General features: G+C 21.9%; 1 protein-coding gene across 1 annotated transcript; it reads right to left on the reverse strand.

Moving 5' to 3' along the window:
* Positions 1-21273: 21273 nt before the first annotated feature.
* Positions 21274-21495, reverse strand: K444DRAFT_548612 (uncharacterized protein; the record flags this gene model as incomplete). The annotated part of the gene is made up of 1 exon (XM_024876386.1): positions 21274-21495. A coding segment is annotated over one exon (222 nt), but the record flags the coding sequence as incomplete, so codon positions are not given.
* Between the last annotated feature and the right edge of the window lie 935 nt (positions 21496-22430).

The raw sequence follows: 22430 nt of genomic DNA on the forward strand, positions 1-22430 counted from the left end.
AAAGCTATAGAACTAGTAATTAAAAAGTAAAAATAAATACTAGAATTCTACTAATATTTATATAGTTAGAAATAATTATATAATAGTTCGAAACTTTTTATAAGTAATAGAAATATTATAATTTTCTCTATCTAGTATTATCTAGTATTTATTAATTACTAGAAATTATTAGTAAATATATTTGGCTATTCTAAAAATTTATTTCCTAATTTATAATATATATAAAAAATAGAGGTTTGCGAATAAAACAAGGCATTTATTAAAGAAAATAAAGATCTTATATTTTCTTATATTAAGATTATTCTTTAAAATAGTACTTAATACTATTATATAATTACTAGTTATTATTATTATTTTTCTTTTGAAATTAATTAATTTAAACTTAATTCTATTTCGATTTTAGCTTTGAAAATCTGGCTATTATTTCTGAAATACTTAATATAAGTACCTAAGCTATTATCTTAGAACTATTATATAAAGTAATCTAGTCTTTTATATTATAGTAATATTTAGGCCTTTACTAAACTAAGTAGTATCTTATTAAATAAGGCTAAAGTTTATAAGATCCTGAGAGTATTTCCTTACTCTAATATTACTTAATATCTTAAATATATAATCGAGAATAATAGAATAACTAGTTTTTATTTTATTAAGTATAATATAAATTTATTAGAAAGAATAATTAAGAACTTTTGCCCTTTTAATATAGATCTCTTTTTATAAGATATTTAAAATAATATTTAGTATCTTTATAGTTTGAGTCTTATTTATTATAATCTTAACCCGACTAATATTCTAATAAACGGAAATTTTCCGGTTATTAGGAACTTTAATTCTTATTAGTAAAAGAAAGAAGAATTAGGTTTTAAGGCTAGAATAAAAGGCTAGATAAGTAAGGATTTCAAGTTTATAAGGCCCGAAAATAATAAATATAGATTATTAAGAATTTGAGATTTTCTATTTTAAGTTTATAAAATATAAATTATTTAAATAAGATTTCTATTTTAAATAAAAAAAACCGAAAAACTATTAAGATTCCCTATTTAAGTTATTTAAATAGTATAACTAAACTAATTTTAGTAACTAAATATCCTAACTATATCTAAACTTATATCTTCTGCCTCTATATTACTATTTAAGTCTATAGTTTAAAATAAATCTAGATACTTATTAGTATTTTTCTATAAGGCAAATTACTATACTTATCTATTTTATTATTAAGCTAGAGGAAGTATATAGCTACTCGAATATTTATAAGTTATTAATCTATAGTTACTTTTCTTATATATATATCTGAATCTATTAGTATAAGTATTTATTTTAAAATTATATATATTTATTAATTCCTTAATTTTAATAAAAGCTATTCTAGTAATAGGGTTAGTAATATATAATAATACGAATATAATAAGTATATATATTTTCTAAAAAATTTGTATTTTTATATTTAAAGTTATAATAAAGTTCTTTAATCTAATATAATAGATTATTCTAGCTTTATATCTATAAAAAGTTACTAATTCAGGAGCTTTAATCTACTAAACTATTTCGGGATATAGCTATAGCTATTAAGTGCCTTATAAAGAATAGTAGGCAGATATTATATATTACTTATATATTTGCTTTATTAATATTATTTATTTATAGCCTTATTATTATAGGTAACTTAAAAGGCTTGAGTTATTTTAGCTCTAGTTATATTTATAAGCTAATAGTAGTTATAAGAGTATATTTTACTATCTAGCTTAGACTCGCTTCCTAAAAGGAGATATTAAACCTTATTTACTTTATTATAAGTCTAGAGCCTTTCTAGAGGCCTTTCTATAGAATTCCCTAAAGAATGCCCTATTACTAGGAAATCCTATAAACTAACTAACCTATCTAAATATATATATTTCTATCTATTAATAGCCCTTTATACTTTTATTTTAATTAATCTCGCCTTTTATTAGCCTGTAATTTTAGAAAATATACTAGTATACTAGTAATAAGATAACTTATAGATCTAATAGCTATAAATACTCTTATATATATTATCTAGTAACTAAGCTTACTTCCTGTAATACTTTAAAGGCACTAATAGAATTAGTATAATTAGATAATCTTATATTATAGAGCTATTTTATAGCTAGCCGCTTTAATAATACAAGTAAATCGGATTACTTACTAATAGCAGAAAGAGCTAGGCTATAAGGCCCGTATTACTTCTATTCTCGCTATATATATATCTATATAATATATAATATTAACTTTAATTAATATAGATATAACTAATTACTAGCCTTAATAGAGATACCCTTATTACTTATAAATATTTCCTTTAAAAGATTATCTAAAGAAATATCTTAAATTAGATAAGGTTTATATATAATTATATTTATTATTACTTTATCTAAACTTATTTCGAATAGTAATTTATCTCTTATTTTCTTAGCTAATTTTAATAGATACTATTTCTAAATTATTATTAATTTTAAGAAGCTAATAATAGCTTAATTATATCTAATAGGGAAAATAATATTAATATTAATTCTATAAAGAGGTTTTATATAAAGAAGCCCTTAAAATACCTAAATTCCGACTATTATTAAATAAAGCAGATATATAATAAAAAAACCTATTTATTCTAGTATTTTAAAATATATATATTTCTTAAATAAGTAAGTTTCTAGGTACTTAAAGCAATTAATAAATATATTAGATATAGTTTATAATACTATATATAGATATAGTTAGATATTTAATTATATTAACCGGTTTAAGAAATATTTTTAATATAATTATTTAATAATATAAGATAAAGTAAAAAATATTTCTGGTTTTAAGTAAAAGTACTTATAAATATTAGATTTAAAGAATGTTTTAATCTTAAATACTAAGCAAAATCTGGATTAATAACTTAAAAGATAAGCTAGCCCTTCTAGAAATTAAAGTTATAAGATATAACTTAGAAATAAAATAGAAATTAGAAATATAATTTATCTAATAATATAATAAACTTATCTAGCTATAAATTTTTTAGTATAAAGCTTTCAAATAGTAAGTATAAGAGAACTAGGGAAAGAGAAAGTATTTATATATTTATACTAGTAAAAGCCCGCCTATTTACTAAAGATACAAATTACTATAGCTTAGATTAAGAAGAATTTATAATAGAAAATATTATTTTGCCTGAATTCCCTTTTAATTCTATAATTTAATATAGGCTATTAGATAATATAGGCTCTATTTCAAGTTATAAGTTAAGTTATTATTATTTTATAATTAAATAATACTAAGCTCTAGATAGATATTAGTATTATAATAGATATTTAAACCAACTTATATATTACTATAAATAATTTTAGAATAGCTTAAGTTTTTAGAAATTTAATTCCTTACTTGAATTCTAACTAATTAACTAATATATTAATTTAAAATACTTATAGTATTAATTCTCTAATTTTTGGAAATAATATTATTAGAATATTTAATAGGGAAAATCAGTTATAGTATTATACTAGGCTTAAATAAAGTAACTTTAATATATATAGCTATAGTACTAGTTAGAATTAATAAAATAGCCTTATATTAATACCGAATCTTAAATAATACTACTAGAATAAAGCAAATATATATAGAGGTATAGAGAAGTAAAGCTATATATTAAATAATTAAAGTTCTTTCTATATTTCTTTTATTAGTTTTAATAATACTCTAGTTACTAATATTTGAAGTATCTTATAAGATATATTAATTAAGTCTAGTAATAATAGAAACTAAATTTAATAAGGCTATTATATATTCTATCTTACTATAATTTATAGATATTATTTAACTAAATACTATATATATTAAAATTTATTTATTTCTTCTAATATAATTAACTTTTTATATTACTTTCCCTATAAAGTAAGAGAATTCTAATTTAACCGGTAACTTTTATAGAAAGATTTTCTTATACTATACTTATATTAAAGACTATTATAGAGCCTTTACTAGAAGAAATTATAGATAGTAGATTAAATATACTCAAATTAGATTCATTTAACTTATAAGAGCCTTTATAGAAAAGACTAAATCCAGGCCTATCTCTTATTATAATTACTACTATATACTTCCCTATATTATACTACTATCTCTCCCCCTAAATACTTATAGTAGGTCCAATATTCGCTACACTCTCATGCTTTGCTCACGCCACGCCTCACTCCATTTTTAGCCAATCAGAGCATATAGAAGCTTCTAGCTCGCTAGTGCAGCTATACTATAAGTACGGCAGAAAACACAGCTTCTACTGGCTTTACTTTACTTGTTTATATCCTCAATTATAATAGACTTATAAGATTCACGTTTCACTATACTACTACCTGATTATAGTAACCTTTATAACGCAGACACTCTACTATCTATATAGCCTCGCTCTCCTCCTCTCTCTCTCCCTGATTCACAAAAGACTATATAGTTATGGAACTCTCGTAATAGTTCTAGGCCTTACGAATTACAGCAGACTATATAGTTACGTAATAACCGTCCCGTAACTCCAGAGCTCCTTATATACTCTTAGCTTTTACTAGACTCTCTCGTATTATAGCCTTCTCCTCCTCTCTTTGTCCCAGACTCTCAAGCAGAGCCTTCTCAAGGGAGCTCTCAAGGAAGTAATACCTGGATACATACTATAGATTATATATGTAATAAGCGTCTCCAAATCCAAATAGCCCTCCTGTTTAAGATACTATAGGCTCAGATTAAGGAGATACTAGACGTTTTAGATAGTTAGATTAACTATACAAAAAATAATCGCCTTACTCTACAGAAATCGAAGACCGGTAGATATATAAAGCTCCATATACCTGAAAAGACTATACTTAAGAAATGGCTACTTTCTTCTCCTTCTTACCGTTACGTAGTATATTACAAGATCCCATACTTCCTTCTATAGCTTTATGCCGGTGAGAAAGCTATTCGTATAGCTATAGACGGTATTGATTACTATTGCCATATATTACGAAAGAAGGGGTTCTCAGATAATCCTTACGTCTGCTAGAAGAGGCTAGATTTAGCAGAGGACGGGAGTACCTGGCCACGCTTACGGGTATAGCAGATCTGCTTTATAGACGAGATATAGGCATTTGGCGGAGCTTATACGAACTCGTATATTACTTGTTTAAAGGATAGAAGCGATTACTTATTCCCTGAGTATATAAGGTACAAGTATTCCAAGCTCCCTATATGGATATTCTGGGGAAGTATAGTTAATAGGAAGAAGGGGCCTTCTCTCTTCTGGGAGAAGAAGTGGGGCTTAATTAATTCCATATGATACGATCTCAAGGTTCTCTTAATAATAGAATAGTTCTTCCGCGACTACCTACTTAGCCGATATAGGTTTTGGCAAGATAATACTTCTTCTTATTACTTATACGAGACAAAGCTAAACCTACTCCTTTGCTATATCCCTATAATTCAAGCCTCTTGCTACTTACCAGACTTGAATCTCATTGAGCATATATGGAATTGGATAAAGAATTGGATAGAAGAGTACTATTAGGAAGTATGCTACTAGCCGGATAAGATCCGCTTGGATTAACTCCGCAAGATTATATAAGATATATAGGACGTAGTGCCAGACAAGTATATTCAGGACTTATATAATAGCTAGTGGAGATGCTATGAGGCTATAAAAGAAGCGTATAGTAGGCCTACAAAGTACTAAGTAGAAAGTATAAATAGCTTTAATTAAACTAGAAAGCAGTAAAGTCTCAATTGCATATCTTTAGTAGTATAATATATATATCGAGATAGTAGCGAATATTGGACCTACTATAAGTATTTAGGGGGGGGGGATAGTAAGGCTTATAAATACTAGAGAATATTAGAAATTTATAAAAGTAAATAAATTAGTAATTCTAGTATATCTTTATATATAGAATTATAAGATTTAGTTTAAATCTCTATTATTCTATTAGTATAATATATATTTCTTTAGCCTTTTTTACTTATAGTTTCGAAATTGCATATAATAGTATTATAATTACTATTCTATTTAAGCTTAGTTTACCGGACAAGTTACTATAGAATATCTAAAGACTCTAGTTAGACTTTTTCGACTAACTTTAAGTTAATCTCTTCTACTATAATAATACCAAATTCAGAGAGTTTATTATTAGTAATATATCCGCTACTAGATATAATATTATAGCTATAATAGTTAGTATAGTAAATAGGCTATATTTTAAGGGAGAAATATATTTTGCTTTATTAGATTATAATAATAATATACCAAAATCTTTTTACTTACTAGAAAAATTATATACTTTTTATAAATTACTACCTATATATTATAGTTAGGGCTTCTTTTTAAGTAAGATTTTTATTCAGAAATTCTTATAATATAAATAATAAGTATATAATATTTTTATATAAGAGTTTATCTTAAATATATATTAAAAATATATTAATTTTTACTTTTCTAGATAAGCAAATTTTGGGCCTTCCTAAAATAGCTAGCTATTTCTAATCTGCTTTATATATATATCTTAGTAATAGCTAGATTAAGTATTCGTACTATTTTTCTTTCTAAGCTATTTAAGCTCTAAAGATAATTAGAAGTTATATTTTATTAATTAAATTACTAGGCTACTAAAGAAAACTCTCAATTTATAATAGCTTTTATAAGAAATATAATTCTATTTCTGGTATAAAATAGTAAGATATCTCTTTATAAAAGATATTATTTATAAATGCAAGAGTTAACCGGGCCTTTAAATACTTATAAAGCTTGAAATTTATAAGAGAAAAGAAGAGATAAATAACTTCTTTATAAAAATTTCTCTTTAAAAAAGTTCTATAATTTTTAGTAAAAACTAATATCTTTTCTAAAATTTAACGGGCTTTAGGATATTATACCTGAGACTAACTAATATATATTAGGCTAATTATTAAACGGATATAGCCTAATTAATTAGATATATTATAGTTAATTATTTCTTTAAAAATAATGAAAAGTTCTCTAAAAAGAGCTTTAGCTAGCTCTAATATTTCTTGCTAGATATAGGCCTTTACTAATAGAAGAGCCAGATATCGGAAAGCTTTTAAATATTATTTATTATAAGCTCTTAGCTATTTAATTTCTTTAAGTACTAATTTTTTAGTCTTTTTTAGTATTTCTAGTTTATAGTAGATATTACCCAGATAGTATATAATATAATAATAACTTGTATTACTAGAAATTGTCTTGAGATATATCTTAAGATAATAGTATATATATTTGAATTTACTCTTATATTATAATATCCTATTATATATAGTATTTTTTAATTAGATTACTTATAATTCTAGCCTAAAAGAATTCCTTAAATTCTTTACTTCCTAATTTATTAAATAGAACTTTACTTTATTAAATTTTTTATATAATATTATATTTTCTGTCTGAGAAAGTAGTAAGTATTTATATATATAGTATAATCTTATATCTTTTGAGTTAATAATAATATTAGATTAATTATAGTTACTCTTTAATTATAATAAAATACTTTTCCGAGTTATAATTACTATTTATAAATAGTTTAGTAATTTAGAATTATAAATCTTAGCTAGTACTAAAATTATATTCTTTATACGGGATATATTAACTAATATATATATTACTAAGAATGCTTTTACTATACTATTATAGATATAAGCCGGTAATATAAGATAAGGCTTTTCTAAAACAAATTACTATATATATTTAAGGTAAGGTAATAAGAGTTTCCTGAAGTTCTAAAATCTGAGAGATTATTAGTAGTATAATCTAGAAGCTATAGACTATCTAACTTATAAGAGTTCTAGAATCTAATTCCGAGAATAGATATAAGTTATAAATATTAACCTAAATAGATATAGCTTCTTGTTTTTAAAGAATTAAGATATTTAATATTATAACTAATTACTAATTAAGTATATTAGTAAACTATTATCTAATATACTCTATATAATTAAACCAAGCTAGATATAAGACTTAATATTTTACTCGAGCTTACTCTAGCTTAAAAAGAGACCGGTAATCTATTTATTAAAGCCAGTATTATATAGTATAATCTTATATATTTTTCTATAGTTATTTTATTATTTCTATAGTAAGAGTTCACGAAATAGTATGTTTTATTAAAGTTGGAAATAACCTAGAGAATATAACCGATTCCCCGCACCAAAACACGTCCCGCACTAAAACACGCTCTAGTAATATTTCAAAATCTTAATAATTAAATAACCACAAATCCTTTTAACTTTATTTTTAGAATATAGAGACTATAGATATAATCGAGTAAGTTACTAAAATTATAACAATAATCTTCTTATAATTAAAAGGTTATTATTATTATATTAATTTTTTATAAAATTACAAATTTTTAATATAGTTTTATAATAAATATATAAAATATTATATAATTATATAAATTATACTTTATTTAATAATATTAGTTATAATATATAAAGAGTTTTTAATAAAAAGTATTATTTGTTATTAAAATTTAAGTTTAAATTAAATATTTTTTAAAAATTAATTAACTTTTTATTATTTATAAAATATAAATAAATAGACTATTTATAAATAAACTTATTAATTATTTTATAGATATTATATATATAAAAGTAACTTATAACTATATTCTTATTATAAAAGCCTTTATACATAATTTTTTTATTTTTTAAAATTTATATTATTTACCCTAATATAGAATTTAATAAAAGTTTAAGTTATTTATAATTATATATAATAATTATACTATTTTAGGCTCATATTATATATAAACTCCTATTATTAACTATTTTTTAAATAATACTTATATTATAGTTTTATTTAATAATTACATTTTTTAATATATAAATTCTTTTAATTATTATTAATTATTAAAAGGATTTATAAGATTAATATTAATATTTTAATATAAATAAGATTATATTATATAGCTAAGTTAGAAAAAACTAATAACTTTATATATTTATTAATATATTTATTAATATATAATTTATAAATTTAATATATAAAGTTATTAATATTTAAATAATATATATTTATTAATATAAAGCTCTTAAATTAAGTATTTTTATATTTTAAATATAAATATATATATAATATAATATATTTAAAGTAATATATAATTTTTATATATTATAAATACTTTTTAATTTTAAGTTAAAGTTTAAAAATTTAAAAAATTTAAAAAATTTAAATCTTTAAATTATAATTTTCTTTTGAAAGTTAAAATTATATAAACTATTAATATATATTCTTTAAATTATAATAGTATTAGAGTTGTTTTATAATTTTTTTATCTTATAATATTATATAATATAAAAGTTATATTAATATTTATATAGTTTTAAGAGAATTATTAAAAGCTTATTATATTATAAAATAATAAGTATTCTTATTAAATATTATTAAAAGTAAGTTTAATATATAAAAGAGATCTTATATATAAAAATTTAGATTATTATATAAAGTAAGTATTCTTTATTTAAAGTTGAAAGTAAGAGTTAAGAATATTTAAATATTTAATCTTTAACTTATAATTATACTTTAAAAGATAAAATTATATAAAATATTAATATATTTCCCGAAACTATTATAATAAGGTAGTAATTTTATAATAGTTTTAACTTATAATAATATATAATATAAAACTTATATTAAAATTTTATAGAATTTAATATAATTATTAAAGGTTTATTATACTAATAAATATTAAGTATTTTTACTATATATTATTAAAAGTAAGGTTTATATACTAAGGGGATCTTATATATATAAAATTAAACTTTTATATAAGGTGGTTGTGTTTTAATAAATTAAAATATTTTTATTACACGTGTGTTTTAGTGCGGGACGTGTTTTGGCGCGGGACTTCGGTTATAAGAATCGAGAGGGAATTAATAAGGTTTTCTAAGGAAGCTAGAATAGATAAAGGAAAGTTATTATTATTAAGGGAGGAGATATTAGATCTTGGAATAGATATATACTAATATAAGATATTTACTATATCTTAGTTAGTTGAGATATTAGATAGTATTTAGTATTATTATTACTAAGGGAAATTTTATTTAGGAAAAGAAATATTAGATATTAGAATAGATATATTCTAGTAAGACTAGAAACTTTACTAATTTCGCTAATATAGGTTACTTACTTTCTATAGTAGAGAGGTAACTACTTGCCTAATTTAATATAATTATTAGTATTATTAGAGAACTATAGCTAATATATTTCTTAAATTTGACTAAAATAAAGATTAAGCTTATATTATACCTGAAATACTTTTAGTCTCTAATATATATCTCTTTTGCTTTCTTCTAGTATATTTCCTAAAATATTAAAGTAAATATAGACCTAGTAGCTCTAGATTAGTTTATTAGTAAAGAAAATTATCTATAAAATATAAAATATATCTTATATACTAAAAAATTCCGGAATTTATTTAATAATTTCTCTACTAAGTATCTTAGTAATATATTTCATAAACTACTTTCGGAATTCTTTAATAATAGCTGCCTAATACTTTTATATCTTTTAAGATTCTCTAAAATATAAAATAAGCGTAATAATACCGTTATATCCTCTATACTTATAGAATATACCTTTAATATTATTCTTTATATATAGGCTATTAGATATATCTTAGATAATATATTATTCTTTTAGTATAAAGCTCTAATTAAAATCAATATTTATTAACTCTATATAAAACCGAGGTTCTAGAATTTCAAGAACTTTAAATAAGAATAAAAGTAATTTATTTAGAAGAAAAGTTATTATAAATATTATATTATAGATTATAGATAAAAGGGCTATTAAGGTTTTCAAATAGTTATTAGTAAGGGCATTATATAGAAGTCTTTTTTCAGGCTATATAAGTAATTTGAAAATAATCTCTATAAAATAAGATTATTATAAAGCTATAGAATTATTGCGAGATAGATTAGTAAAGTAAATAGTAAGGCAGAATATAAGGCTAAATATAAATCTTTAAATAACTATTATAATCTAATTATATAATTTGATATAAATCTTTACTACTCTAATTAAAGACTATAGGTCTGACTTAAATATCTTCTAATATAGAACGCCAAGTAATATCGGAATATATTATATAAGTAATTATAGTTTTTAGATAGAAATACCGACCTTATACTTGTATTATAAAAAGTAATAAAAATAGAAAAAAGCTATAAGGTTAGAAAAGTAATACGGGATATTTCCTTAATATACTAACTAAATATAGGAAGCTATATACTACCTAAATAGTAGGAAAGTATTACTAAAGCCTAATTTAGATAATATATAAGGCTCGGATAATATAATTAAATAGCTAGAACTATTTAGTTACTTAATATATACTTATATTCCTTAATAGCCTAAAGATATTACTAAATATAATAATAGGTTAAAGATCTAAATAGCTTAAATATTATATATATTATAGAAATAAATAAAAAGAATAATACTTATATATTTATAGTATTATTTCTTAAGGCAAACGGAAATAATACCGGATACCTGCAAAAAATTAGGCTCTATATATTACTATATATAAAAAATATATATAAGAGAATTTGTATTAATAATAAGCTAATATTAAAGAAATATTTTATAATATAATTTTTCGAAATCTGAAATAAGTTATTAAGCCAGGCTATCCCGACCTTAAATATTTCCCGGTATCTTTAGCTTTTAGCTTTTCTCTTATTCTATATCTTTATTAAGGAAAAGGTAAATATAGTAATTTTTGAAACTTATCTTAGTAAAGAATTTAATACTATAAATATTATAAGAATACCGCTTACTATAGCTATTATACTAATTATAATAGATTATATTAGTTTACTTGGCCTAATAATTTAGAGAATTGCCTAGTATAAGGCAGAGATCTTTAAATCAGAAAATCTAGCCTTATTAATTCTTTAGAAACTAGAGGTTACTATAGTTCTTAAATAGCAAGTAGCTAAGAAAGAAGTTATACTAGAATTTATTAGTATTAACTTTATATTTCTAACTAATATAGTAATACTAAAGTCTAAAATTCAGAGAATAAATTACTTTCTTACTTTTATAGTAGTTCGTACTTAGCTATCTATAAAGATATTTAATGAGCAAAGTAGTATAAAAGATAATATTACTTATAATATCAAGTAATTTTCCTAGCCAGAATAGTATTAGTAAATTAATAAGCAGAATTATTAATAGTTTCTTAATAGAATATATAATAAATTAAGCCTATAATATACTATAGAGTAGTTTACTAAAATAGCTATAAAGAACTAAAAGTATATTATAATATCTAGCCTATAAAATATAGACTATATATTAACTTTTTCTAGTAATACTATTACTTTCATATATATTCTTATATTTAGTTAATTTTTAATCCGAAATAGTATAATACTTCTATATAATATTACCAAATCTCTATAAAATAATAATATTTATATATAATATATTATTTTTACTATATATAATAAAAGGCGAGATAGCTAAACCAGAATTAGTATTTACTAATATACTAAAGAATAGAATACGAGCTAATTTTCTTTTATAGACAGAAATCTGAAAAAACGTTTCTTAGTAGAAGTTTAAGAGCTTTATATTAAGACTTAGGGAAATCTTGATTTTATAACTATAATATTATATAAACAAATAATTAAAGATACTTTAGATTAGGCTAGAGAAATTAGTAATTAGAATAATAATATATAAGTATTAGTAATAAGAAGTTTTTATCTAATTAGTAGTATACTCTATTTTTTAAAGTCTAACTATTTAATATAGCGCCTATATTAATAAAGTTATTATCTTTTTTACTAAATATTTTATTATTAATACAAATATAATTAGATATTATTACTAAGAATATAGGCTTAATTATATAAACTCTATATTTCTGCTTTAGATTTAGTAATTTGGTAGTAATTAAGGGACACTTCTGGTTTAATTAGTTTATAGTATCTTCTAATTACTTAAGATTAAGAGCTATTTAATAGATTACTAAACCTTATATTAATCTATAGCTTAATATATTATTATTATTCCGTTCTACTATAATACTATAATATAAGATAATATAGTTAGTATATTTAATAATATATAAAAAGAAGAATAAGGAAAGTTAGTTCTAATTACTTTTACCTAAGAAAAACCGGAATTAAAAAGAGAAAAATATTATATATAAATCCAGAAAAAGAAGTTTTATTATATATTATAAAAAGGGCAAGTATAAAAAGCTATAATTTTTTTTAACCTTAATCTATTAATAGTAATATTATATATTAGCCCTAATTTATAGTTATTTACTTATAAAAGTTTTTATTTTTTATATCTTTAGCTTCTCCTAAAATTTATAAACCTTTAATCTATTATTAATATAATAACCTTACTATTTTATAGAAACTAGGTTCTATTAATAAAAGTTTTTAATACTAAACCTAACTTAATTCTATATTATTAGATAATATAAGTATAAGTATCTAGACTAATTTAATAATAAATAGAATTATAGATTTAGGTAATATAATTTAATATAGAGTTATAAAGAATACTAAGATCTTAATTATTAAATCCAAACTCGATTTAATATTCTTATTATTTATATTTAATATAGATTCTTAAGTACCTAAAGAATAACAATCTATTATACGGAAACTACTTAAGCTTTAGATACTAGATTCGAGACTAGCTCTCTAAAAATTCTATTTATACTAATATATAGAAGATATAAAGTTTCTAAATACTTTAATTATATATAGTAATAAATAATTAATAAGTTTCTAGATATTCTAATTATATATAAATAAGAAAAAGTAAATATAAAGGGCAAAAATATAAAAGCTTTCTAGCTAGTTTAAAATAAGTTCTATAAGATAAAAATACTAAACTTTTTATATAGACTAGCTATTCTCGAGTATTTTATTTGTTCTTTTCTATAATTAAGCCCTTATTCGAGTTTTTGCCTTTATATAATTACTAGATAACTCCGGATATCTTATATAGAAACTCTATATATCTTTAAAGCTAGAATTAAAAGGCCAGTATTCCAAATTAACTAAATACTAGATAAACTTTATATAGAGTAACTTTTCTAATTTAGAAATATATATTTTAAGTATATCTAACTTAAAAAACTTGTTTTCTAACTCTAATATAAAAAGAACCTTATTATATCTCTAAAGCTCTACTAGCTTAGTAATTATCTCTTTATTTTTAGAAGCCAGATTATATAATTATATAGGAATATATAAATTATAATTAAATCTATCTAGTAAGAATAACTTACTATTAGTCCGATTTATATATCCGGTATATTCCGATATAGATATCTATATCTTTTAGTTTAGTTTATTTATAGTAAATATATCTCTTACCTAAATAAATATATTCTAGCTTTAAATACAAATAATCTATTTACTAATTATAGATACTATTATAGCTTTAATTATAATTAGAATAATTAGAATAATTAGAAATAATTAAAATAATTAGAAAGAAAAAATTATAGATTATTTACTTTATTCTGCTTATAAACTAGTAACTACGGATTCCCGAAAAAGAAATAGCTATATAGTAATCTCGGAAACGGAATAGAAAAGCTATATTACTATTTCTATTACTATAATTCTTATTCCGGGCCTTTTTTAATATTATAAACTTATATTATAATAGGAATTTAATTATTATATAGTTTTCGGATTATATATAGGTATTTGGATATATAGAAGAGAGTAAAGGGAAAGTAATAAACTAAGTACTTAAAAGTAATACTTTTAATAATAGTAAGAAGTAAAGTAAAGGTTAAAAACAAGAAGCTTTAAAGTATAATATATTAGGAAGGCTAATTATATATATAGACAGAGGTCTTATATAACCCCTTAAACTAGTATTAGTATACCTGGAAAGCAGGATATATAATAATAGTTACGGGATAAGAGAGAAAAAAACCCTACTATATAGCTTCCCCCTATTATTCGTAATTATTCCCTAATTATAGTAAAGAATATATTAAGCCCGTATAAGTATAAGCCTAATAGAACCTGGAAACCCAAATAGTTTCCTAAAGAAACCTATAACCCCTATTTAAAACCCTTCCTACTTTTTCTATTTCTTTATTTTTTTTTAAGAAAAGAATACAAATGTAATAATAATAGTTATAACAGAATTATATATATCTTCTATAACTAGTAAAAGCTCGTAATAAAAGGAAAAAGCTATATTTCAGTAGCTATAAAGAAATAATATTAGTTTTACTTTCTCTTATATTCGAGATATCTAACTCTTCTCTTCTTTTCTTTCTAGATAAGTATTCTAGTATAATATTCTTATTTTCCGGTCCTTTATATATCCTTAATTCTCTTATCTCTCTTCTCTAAAAACGCTACTATCTCTAATATAATAGAGCCAAATACCTTACCTTCTATTCTTCTTTTCTATTTCGTCCGATATTTTATCTAATTCCCTTACTTCTTTTATAATAGTACTATCTTTATATAAATTATTTATAAATTACCTTTATATAACTATTTCTAAAAGAGGGAAATCCTATAATAAATATTAGATAAACTTCTCTACTATAAAAAGGCCTCTTCTTTTTATTTCTAATAACTTCCTCTTTCTTCTAATAATAACCTTAATTTTCTTTACTCTTTATCTATATCCGACCTCTATATTTATTAATTATTATATCTGCCTCTTTTAGTACTATTGAATTCTCGGAAGCTAAAGAGATTAATAAATTCGCCTCTAGCTATATTTCCTATAATATAATATCTAATATCCTCTTTCTAATAGTAATTAAAAATAGTATTATCTAGCTAAATATATAGTAAGTATATCTCTAATTATTATTATATAATTTCCTACTTATAATTTTTCTCTTTAAATAGATCTTAAATTACTATTCTAATTACTTTACTATTTCTATTACTATTATTAGTTACTTTAAAAAGTTCTATTCTTCTAATACCCGAGATAATAATACTAATAAGCTTACTAATAGTAACTATACTTATTTCTATATTTAAGAACTTAAAGCTATAACTACTATAGGCTTTAGAGTTATATATATTAATATTTAAGCCTATATAAGCTACTAAGAGAATAAGTTCTACTTTAATAAGTATTACTAATATTATTCTCTTAGTTCTAGCTATAGCGGATATCTCTAGAAATATAACTCTTATAAATATTCTTTTTATATAACTTGCCTCTTTCTAATTCTACTTAGATCCAAATACTAATAGTAGTAAATTCTAATTAGAAAGATAAGCCTTTAGTTTCTTAGTTCCCTAAAGTTCCTCCTTTACTAAATTCTGGCTATTATAAAGATATAAGAGTAATAAATTTTATAGATAATATAATTCTGGATAGAGATAGTATATCTAAATATCCTCTAGTTTATTATTCCTAAAAGAAGCTAGTATTTTAGTAGTGAAAATTAGTAGTTAGTATTAAGCTTTAAAATAATACTACTTATTAATTTTATATTTTCTCCCTAGCTTTATTAACTTTTCCTTATAAAATCCTGGATATAGCTATTATATATATAAATAAATATCTTATAATTCCCTCTTCCTTCTTATTCTTCCCTAATTTTCTTTAACTAATAATATAACATTTCCTTTTCTCTTCTAATTCCTGCTTTACCTAGCTTCCTTTCTTATAGTAATTTTTTATAAGATGCTTTCTTTCTCTAGAAAGCTAAACTCTCTTTTATATATATTAGATAGTAAGTATAAAACTATAGTATTTATAAAATTATTAAAATTATTAACTTTTTCTAAATAAAGAGTATTTTACTATCTTATTTCTAATATCTAATACTTCTCTTCTAATATTTAAGAATAGGCTATTAAGTATTATTTCCTTATTCTCTAATTCTTTATATATTCCTGATTTTTCTCTTTTTCTTTCTTAAAAAATTACCTATTCTTTTTATAATAAGTCTAGAAAATATATTTCTAGCTCTTTTCTTTTATCTAATATTTATCTAATCTTCTCCTTTACTTCTTCCTAGAATAGCCCGTTTTCTTCCCTATATAACTCTTCTATATTATTTCCCGCTTCCTACTATATCTATTTCATTCTCTAACTCTTTTAAATTATTTCTCTTATAATATAATTTCTATATTCTCTTACTTTATTCTTCTTTCTATAATAACTTCTTTTTCTAACTACCTTTATTTATATCCGGCTTCTATATTCATTAACTATTCTCGCTACTTCCTTACTATTTAAGCTCTTCTTTCTAATATTCTATTTACTATAGCTAACTCTAATAATACTTCCCCTATTATCCTACTAGCTTATAAGCCGCCTATAAAAGTAAATAATAGTATTATAATACTAAATAAGTAAATAATATATCTTTTCTTATTTTTATATAATTCCCTTCTTATAATTTTCTTTTTCTAATAGATTTTGTCTTATATATCCGCAAACCTTATTCTAGCCTCTAGTACTTATTTCAAAGCTAATTATATCCTTTATAACTATAATAATAAGTACTTCTTTATAAATAATAATTATAACTTATCTAATACTTAAGAATTTAGTATAGTAATTATATAGGGCTTTAGAATTAATTAACTTAATAATAAAGCCTATATAAGATATTAAGATATTACTAAGTTCTAATACTTTAAAGTTTGCTACTAATGCCTTTCCTATACTAGTACTTATACTAACTATCTCCGAATATATTATAAAAATAAATATTCTTTCCGTATAACTTTCCTCTTCTAAATTCTGCTTAAATTCAAGTTCTAATAGTAATAGATCCTGACTTCTAATTCTTATATACTAGTATCTAGTAAAAGTAACTCCCTTCTCTATTAAGTTCCGGCTATTATAAAGGTATAAGAGCTTCTAATATAGCTAATAGAATAGAGCTAAGCAAGAATATTACTTCTAATTACTTTTTGCTTTATTATTCTTAAGGGTTTAGGGCTATAGATTAAGAAACTTGCAGTGTTTTCTAGTAATTAAATATATTAATCTTTTATTTACTAGTGCCTTTTATTAACTTTCCCCTATAAAATTCTATTTATAGCTATTATATATATAAATAAATACTTATATATTAATTCCAAACTTCTTTTTTTTCTTATTCTTTCCTAATTTTAATTAACTAGTAATATAATATCTCTTTTTTTTCTAATTCCCTTATTACTTTTAAAACTTTCTAATTATAATAAAATATAAGAAATATTCTCCTATATAAAAGAAATACTTAATTTATATATAGCTACTTCCCTTAATAGTACCTCTCTCTCGCTTTTTCTTATTCTTCTCTTTAAGGCCTAATAACTATTATAAAACTAGCTCTAGCCAAAATGTAAGTTCGATTTCCTTTCCTTATAATCTCTTCCTTTCTTCTTTATTATTTTTACTAAGTTATAATCTAGTTCTTCCAGTCCGAATTAATATCCTCTTTCTCTAAAATACTAATCTCTTTATCCGGAAATAATACTTCCCTATAAATACCAGGTTTCCCTTAAACTAGGCTATAGATCCGCTCTAATACTTCTTTATTCCAGTAATATAAATTATATAAGATTTCTAAAGTAGTACTATAAAAGACAAATTTCTTAAAATAGCTTATAACTATAGTTCTTGCTTAGAGAATACTATTTAGTTCCGTAATTATAAAAGTACTAATTACTAGGCTAGCCTTAAAGATCCTAAATAATTCTCTCTAGTAATAATAAAGCTTTAATAAATAGTTATTTTCTAGCCTGGTATTATAAAAAAAAAATATTTCTAATAAAGAAGTATCCGGATAGCCTTAAGATATAAATATTATTAAATACTTCCTTCTTATATTTTTAATAATAATATATTACTAAAAGTACTTTATTTAGGTCTATATCTCTTTACTTGAGCTATTATATATATATAGTAAGTAAGTTAGATATAGAAGAAACTTTATATTATAGTAATATATTTCAAGTTAGATAGTTTAGATCTATTAGTAAAAGACTTTCTCGACTTCTTTTAAGATAAAAGAATATATAACCAGTAGTAATTTTAGCTATTATTTAATTAGCCCAAAATATAGCTAGAAAATAGAAAACTCAATTATTAATACTACTTTTAGTAGCTTTAGTTAGAGTAATAACTATAGGCTTATATCTTCTTTTAATTATTCTATTAGCTAGAAAGTTAAAGGTAGAAGTAATAATATAACGGATTTTATATATTATTATAAGCTCTTTTATAATAGTATTATTATTCTCCGGTTCTCTATTTATAACTAGCTCCAGAAAAACTCTATATCTATAAATAATATTTTCGAAAATAAATCGGGTAATAAATCAAGTATTAGTATTCTTTAGTACTTTTCCTTTAACTCACCCCGAGCCTTTTTCTCTAGCTAGTACTAGCCTGTTTTTACCCAAATATAAAAATATATAAACTATATCTAAAGCTACTTTGTATTATAATACTTATACCCAAGTAAAATATAGCTTACTTTCTACTTTTATATAAGCTATAAGTTAATATTATTTATAACTCTTAATATATATTTTAATATCTTTATATTATTTATTTTACTAAAAACGGTCTATAATTTTGCGGAAAGTAGTCTCTCTAGGCTTATAACCCCTAACTTTATAAGCTACTATCTTAATGTTTTCTCGCTTTACTAGGAAGTTAATAACTCTTCTAGGTATGCCTTAATTTTACTTAAAAAGTATCTTGTCTTATATAAGGAACTTAATAGTATTATTCTTAAATAGCTAATATTTCGCAGTATTTTATTTAATTAGCTAGATAAATATAATAAGCTAGTAAGTATATTATTAGTAATATACGAAATAGAAGCCTTCTAGATAAAAGTCTATTTTAGGTTATTTCTCTATAATAATAGTTAAATAAGGGTAAATATTCTAGATAAGCAATATCGGACTAAATATATAAACAGATATAATTCTTAAAGAAAATAATTAGGTATTTATAAAGTCTTTAATATCCTCTTTCTCTTTTTCTTCTACTTCCAGAATTATATATAGTTAGTATAATAAACTATTAGCTACTATATATTTCTTTCCTAATATATATTTAATATTAAAGTCAAATAGCCGGATCCAAGTAATTTATCTTATAAGTAATAATCCGAATAGGTCCAAAGCAGTATTATTAAGCTATATAATTAGAACATTTATATTAGTTTTCAAGAGAAACTTTACTTTATAGAGCTAGCTATAGTATTTCTTGAGTGCCTTTAAAACCCCCCTATATTTACGCTTTATAGTATTATAAGACGCCTTAACTTAACTCTAATAACTACTTTTATATTATATGAAATAGCGCTTTCCGTTATACCGGCTAATCTATATTAAGACTATATCTTATCTAGTAAGACTAGTATCTATTACAAGAATAATTAATTCGGTATCCGATAAGAAGTCTAGTATAACTAATATAGAAAAAGAGGTTAAGAAAGTTTTAAGAATATCTATTATAAGCTAGTATTTATATATCTAGACAAATACCTAATTTTTCCGGAAAATTTCATAAATAAAGGCTATAATCTTAGTAAAGTAAGTAATTCAGATTCAATAATAAATATAAATACTAATAAAAGTACGGGCTTATATAATATCTTAAGAGGCCGGCTATTCTAGAATTTTAATAATTTTTGCGGTTTCTGGTAGTTTTCTTTTAAAAAAACAGATATAACTAATAATTTGGATACTATTTATATACTACTGCGATTTTGGGCCAAATATAGTTAATCTAATATACTCTAGTAATATAAGAACCTTATTTAAGTTCTAAATATATTCTTATATAAATCTTTAGATATTAGGCAAGTTTTTAGTATTATTATAAGTAGTAATAGAATTCCGGACTCTAATATTATTAAGGTAAATTATATAAACTAATAGTATTAAATCTCGAAAAATATAGTATATAATTCGAATAAACTAAGTAACTAAATTCGTATCTTTTTAGAAAATCCTAGTATAATAAAGAAGCCCGTATAAAGTTATAAATTCCGTTATATTTCTATACTTTTTAGCTAAAGGAAGTTAATTATAACTCGAGAAGTAATTTACTAAACTTGTAATTATATAGCCGGTAAAGTATTTCGAGAACTCGTCTGTATTCGGGAATAAGTTAGTATCCCTAATAGTAATCTTATTTGCTTATAAAGCTATTTATATTATATAATACTTAGAGGCCTTCTTCTTTTTTACTAGAAAGTAAGAATTCCTATAGGGCCTATTATAGTATTTAAAGATTCTCGTATCTAGTTATTCCTATACGAGCTTATTAATTACTAGGGCTAATACCCTTAGTACTAAAAAGCTAGATTTCTGCCAAGCTTTATATAGAATAGTATAAATTTCTAATAGCAGAGATATTTCTGGTTTTAATAGCCCTAGATAGCTAAAATCCCAAGCTAAAGCCCCTTCTCTATTATCTAATATTATAAATAATAAATCTCTCTTCTTATATAATAACCCCGGGCTAATTTTTAAGGCCTTCTTTCTCTTTTCTATTAAATATAAACCTGGAATAATATAAGAAAACTTCGGAATTAATTACTAAGAAAAGCGCCTAATTCCTAGTATACTAATATCCTCTCTCTTTTCTAGTACCTCTTTTTAATTATCTAGCCCTTTAGAAGCTAAGCTAGTACTTTTACTTGAGTTTACTAGCCAAATTTTCTTTATAATAGATTTATATAATCTATTAACTAATACTAATAGGGAAAGACTTTACTATTATATAAAAGAATAAGTATTAAACTATAAAGAAATATAATAGTTTATATCTATATATAAAGAAATATTACAAGAAGCACTTATTAAAGGCCCCAGATTAAACGCATATATAATTCCCTTCTGAACTTCTAAAAAAGAAATAAAAATATCTTCTAAAGGCTCTTTTTTCCCGGTTCTAATATTTCTTTTAGGATTCTCTAGTTATTTAAAGGAAAGATATTCTCTTAAATCCGGTTTTCCAAATTAAATACTTTTATAACTCGGCTTATAAAAGACCTATTCTTTCTAGTATTAAAGGTAGTTATATAGGTAGCTTCTAATTAGATATACTTAATAGTAAGGTTAGTTTATAGAATAAAGAATTACCCGAGAATAAATTAATAATTAGCTTTTTTAATAAAGAAGATCTAGATATATAATAATATATCTCTAACTTTAACTTAAATATTCTTATAAAGTCTTTTAAAAGAGTAATATTTCCTATTATAAGAGACTAAGATTAAGTAAGGATTTCCTATAATTATAAAATTATAGTTATCTATAAGGCCTTAAGTTATAATATTAATTTTAGTACTAGTATTAATTATAGCCTTAACTTAAGTAACTCTATTAAGATATATACTAAGCTTAGGTATAAATACTATATAATATGAGTTCTCTTTACTTTTTTCTAGATTATAGAAAGTAAT

This window comes from Hyaloscypha bicolor (assembly GCF_002865645.1).
Source record: "Hyaloscypha bicolor E unplaced genomic scaffold K444scaffold_189, whole genome shotgun sequence".
NCBI classification, from domain to species: Eukaryota; Fungi; Ascomycota; class Leotiomycetes; order Helotiales; family Hyaloscyphaceae; genus Hyaloscypha; species Hyaloscypha bicolor.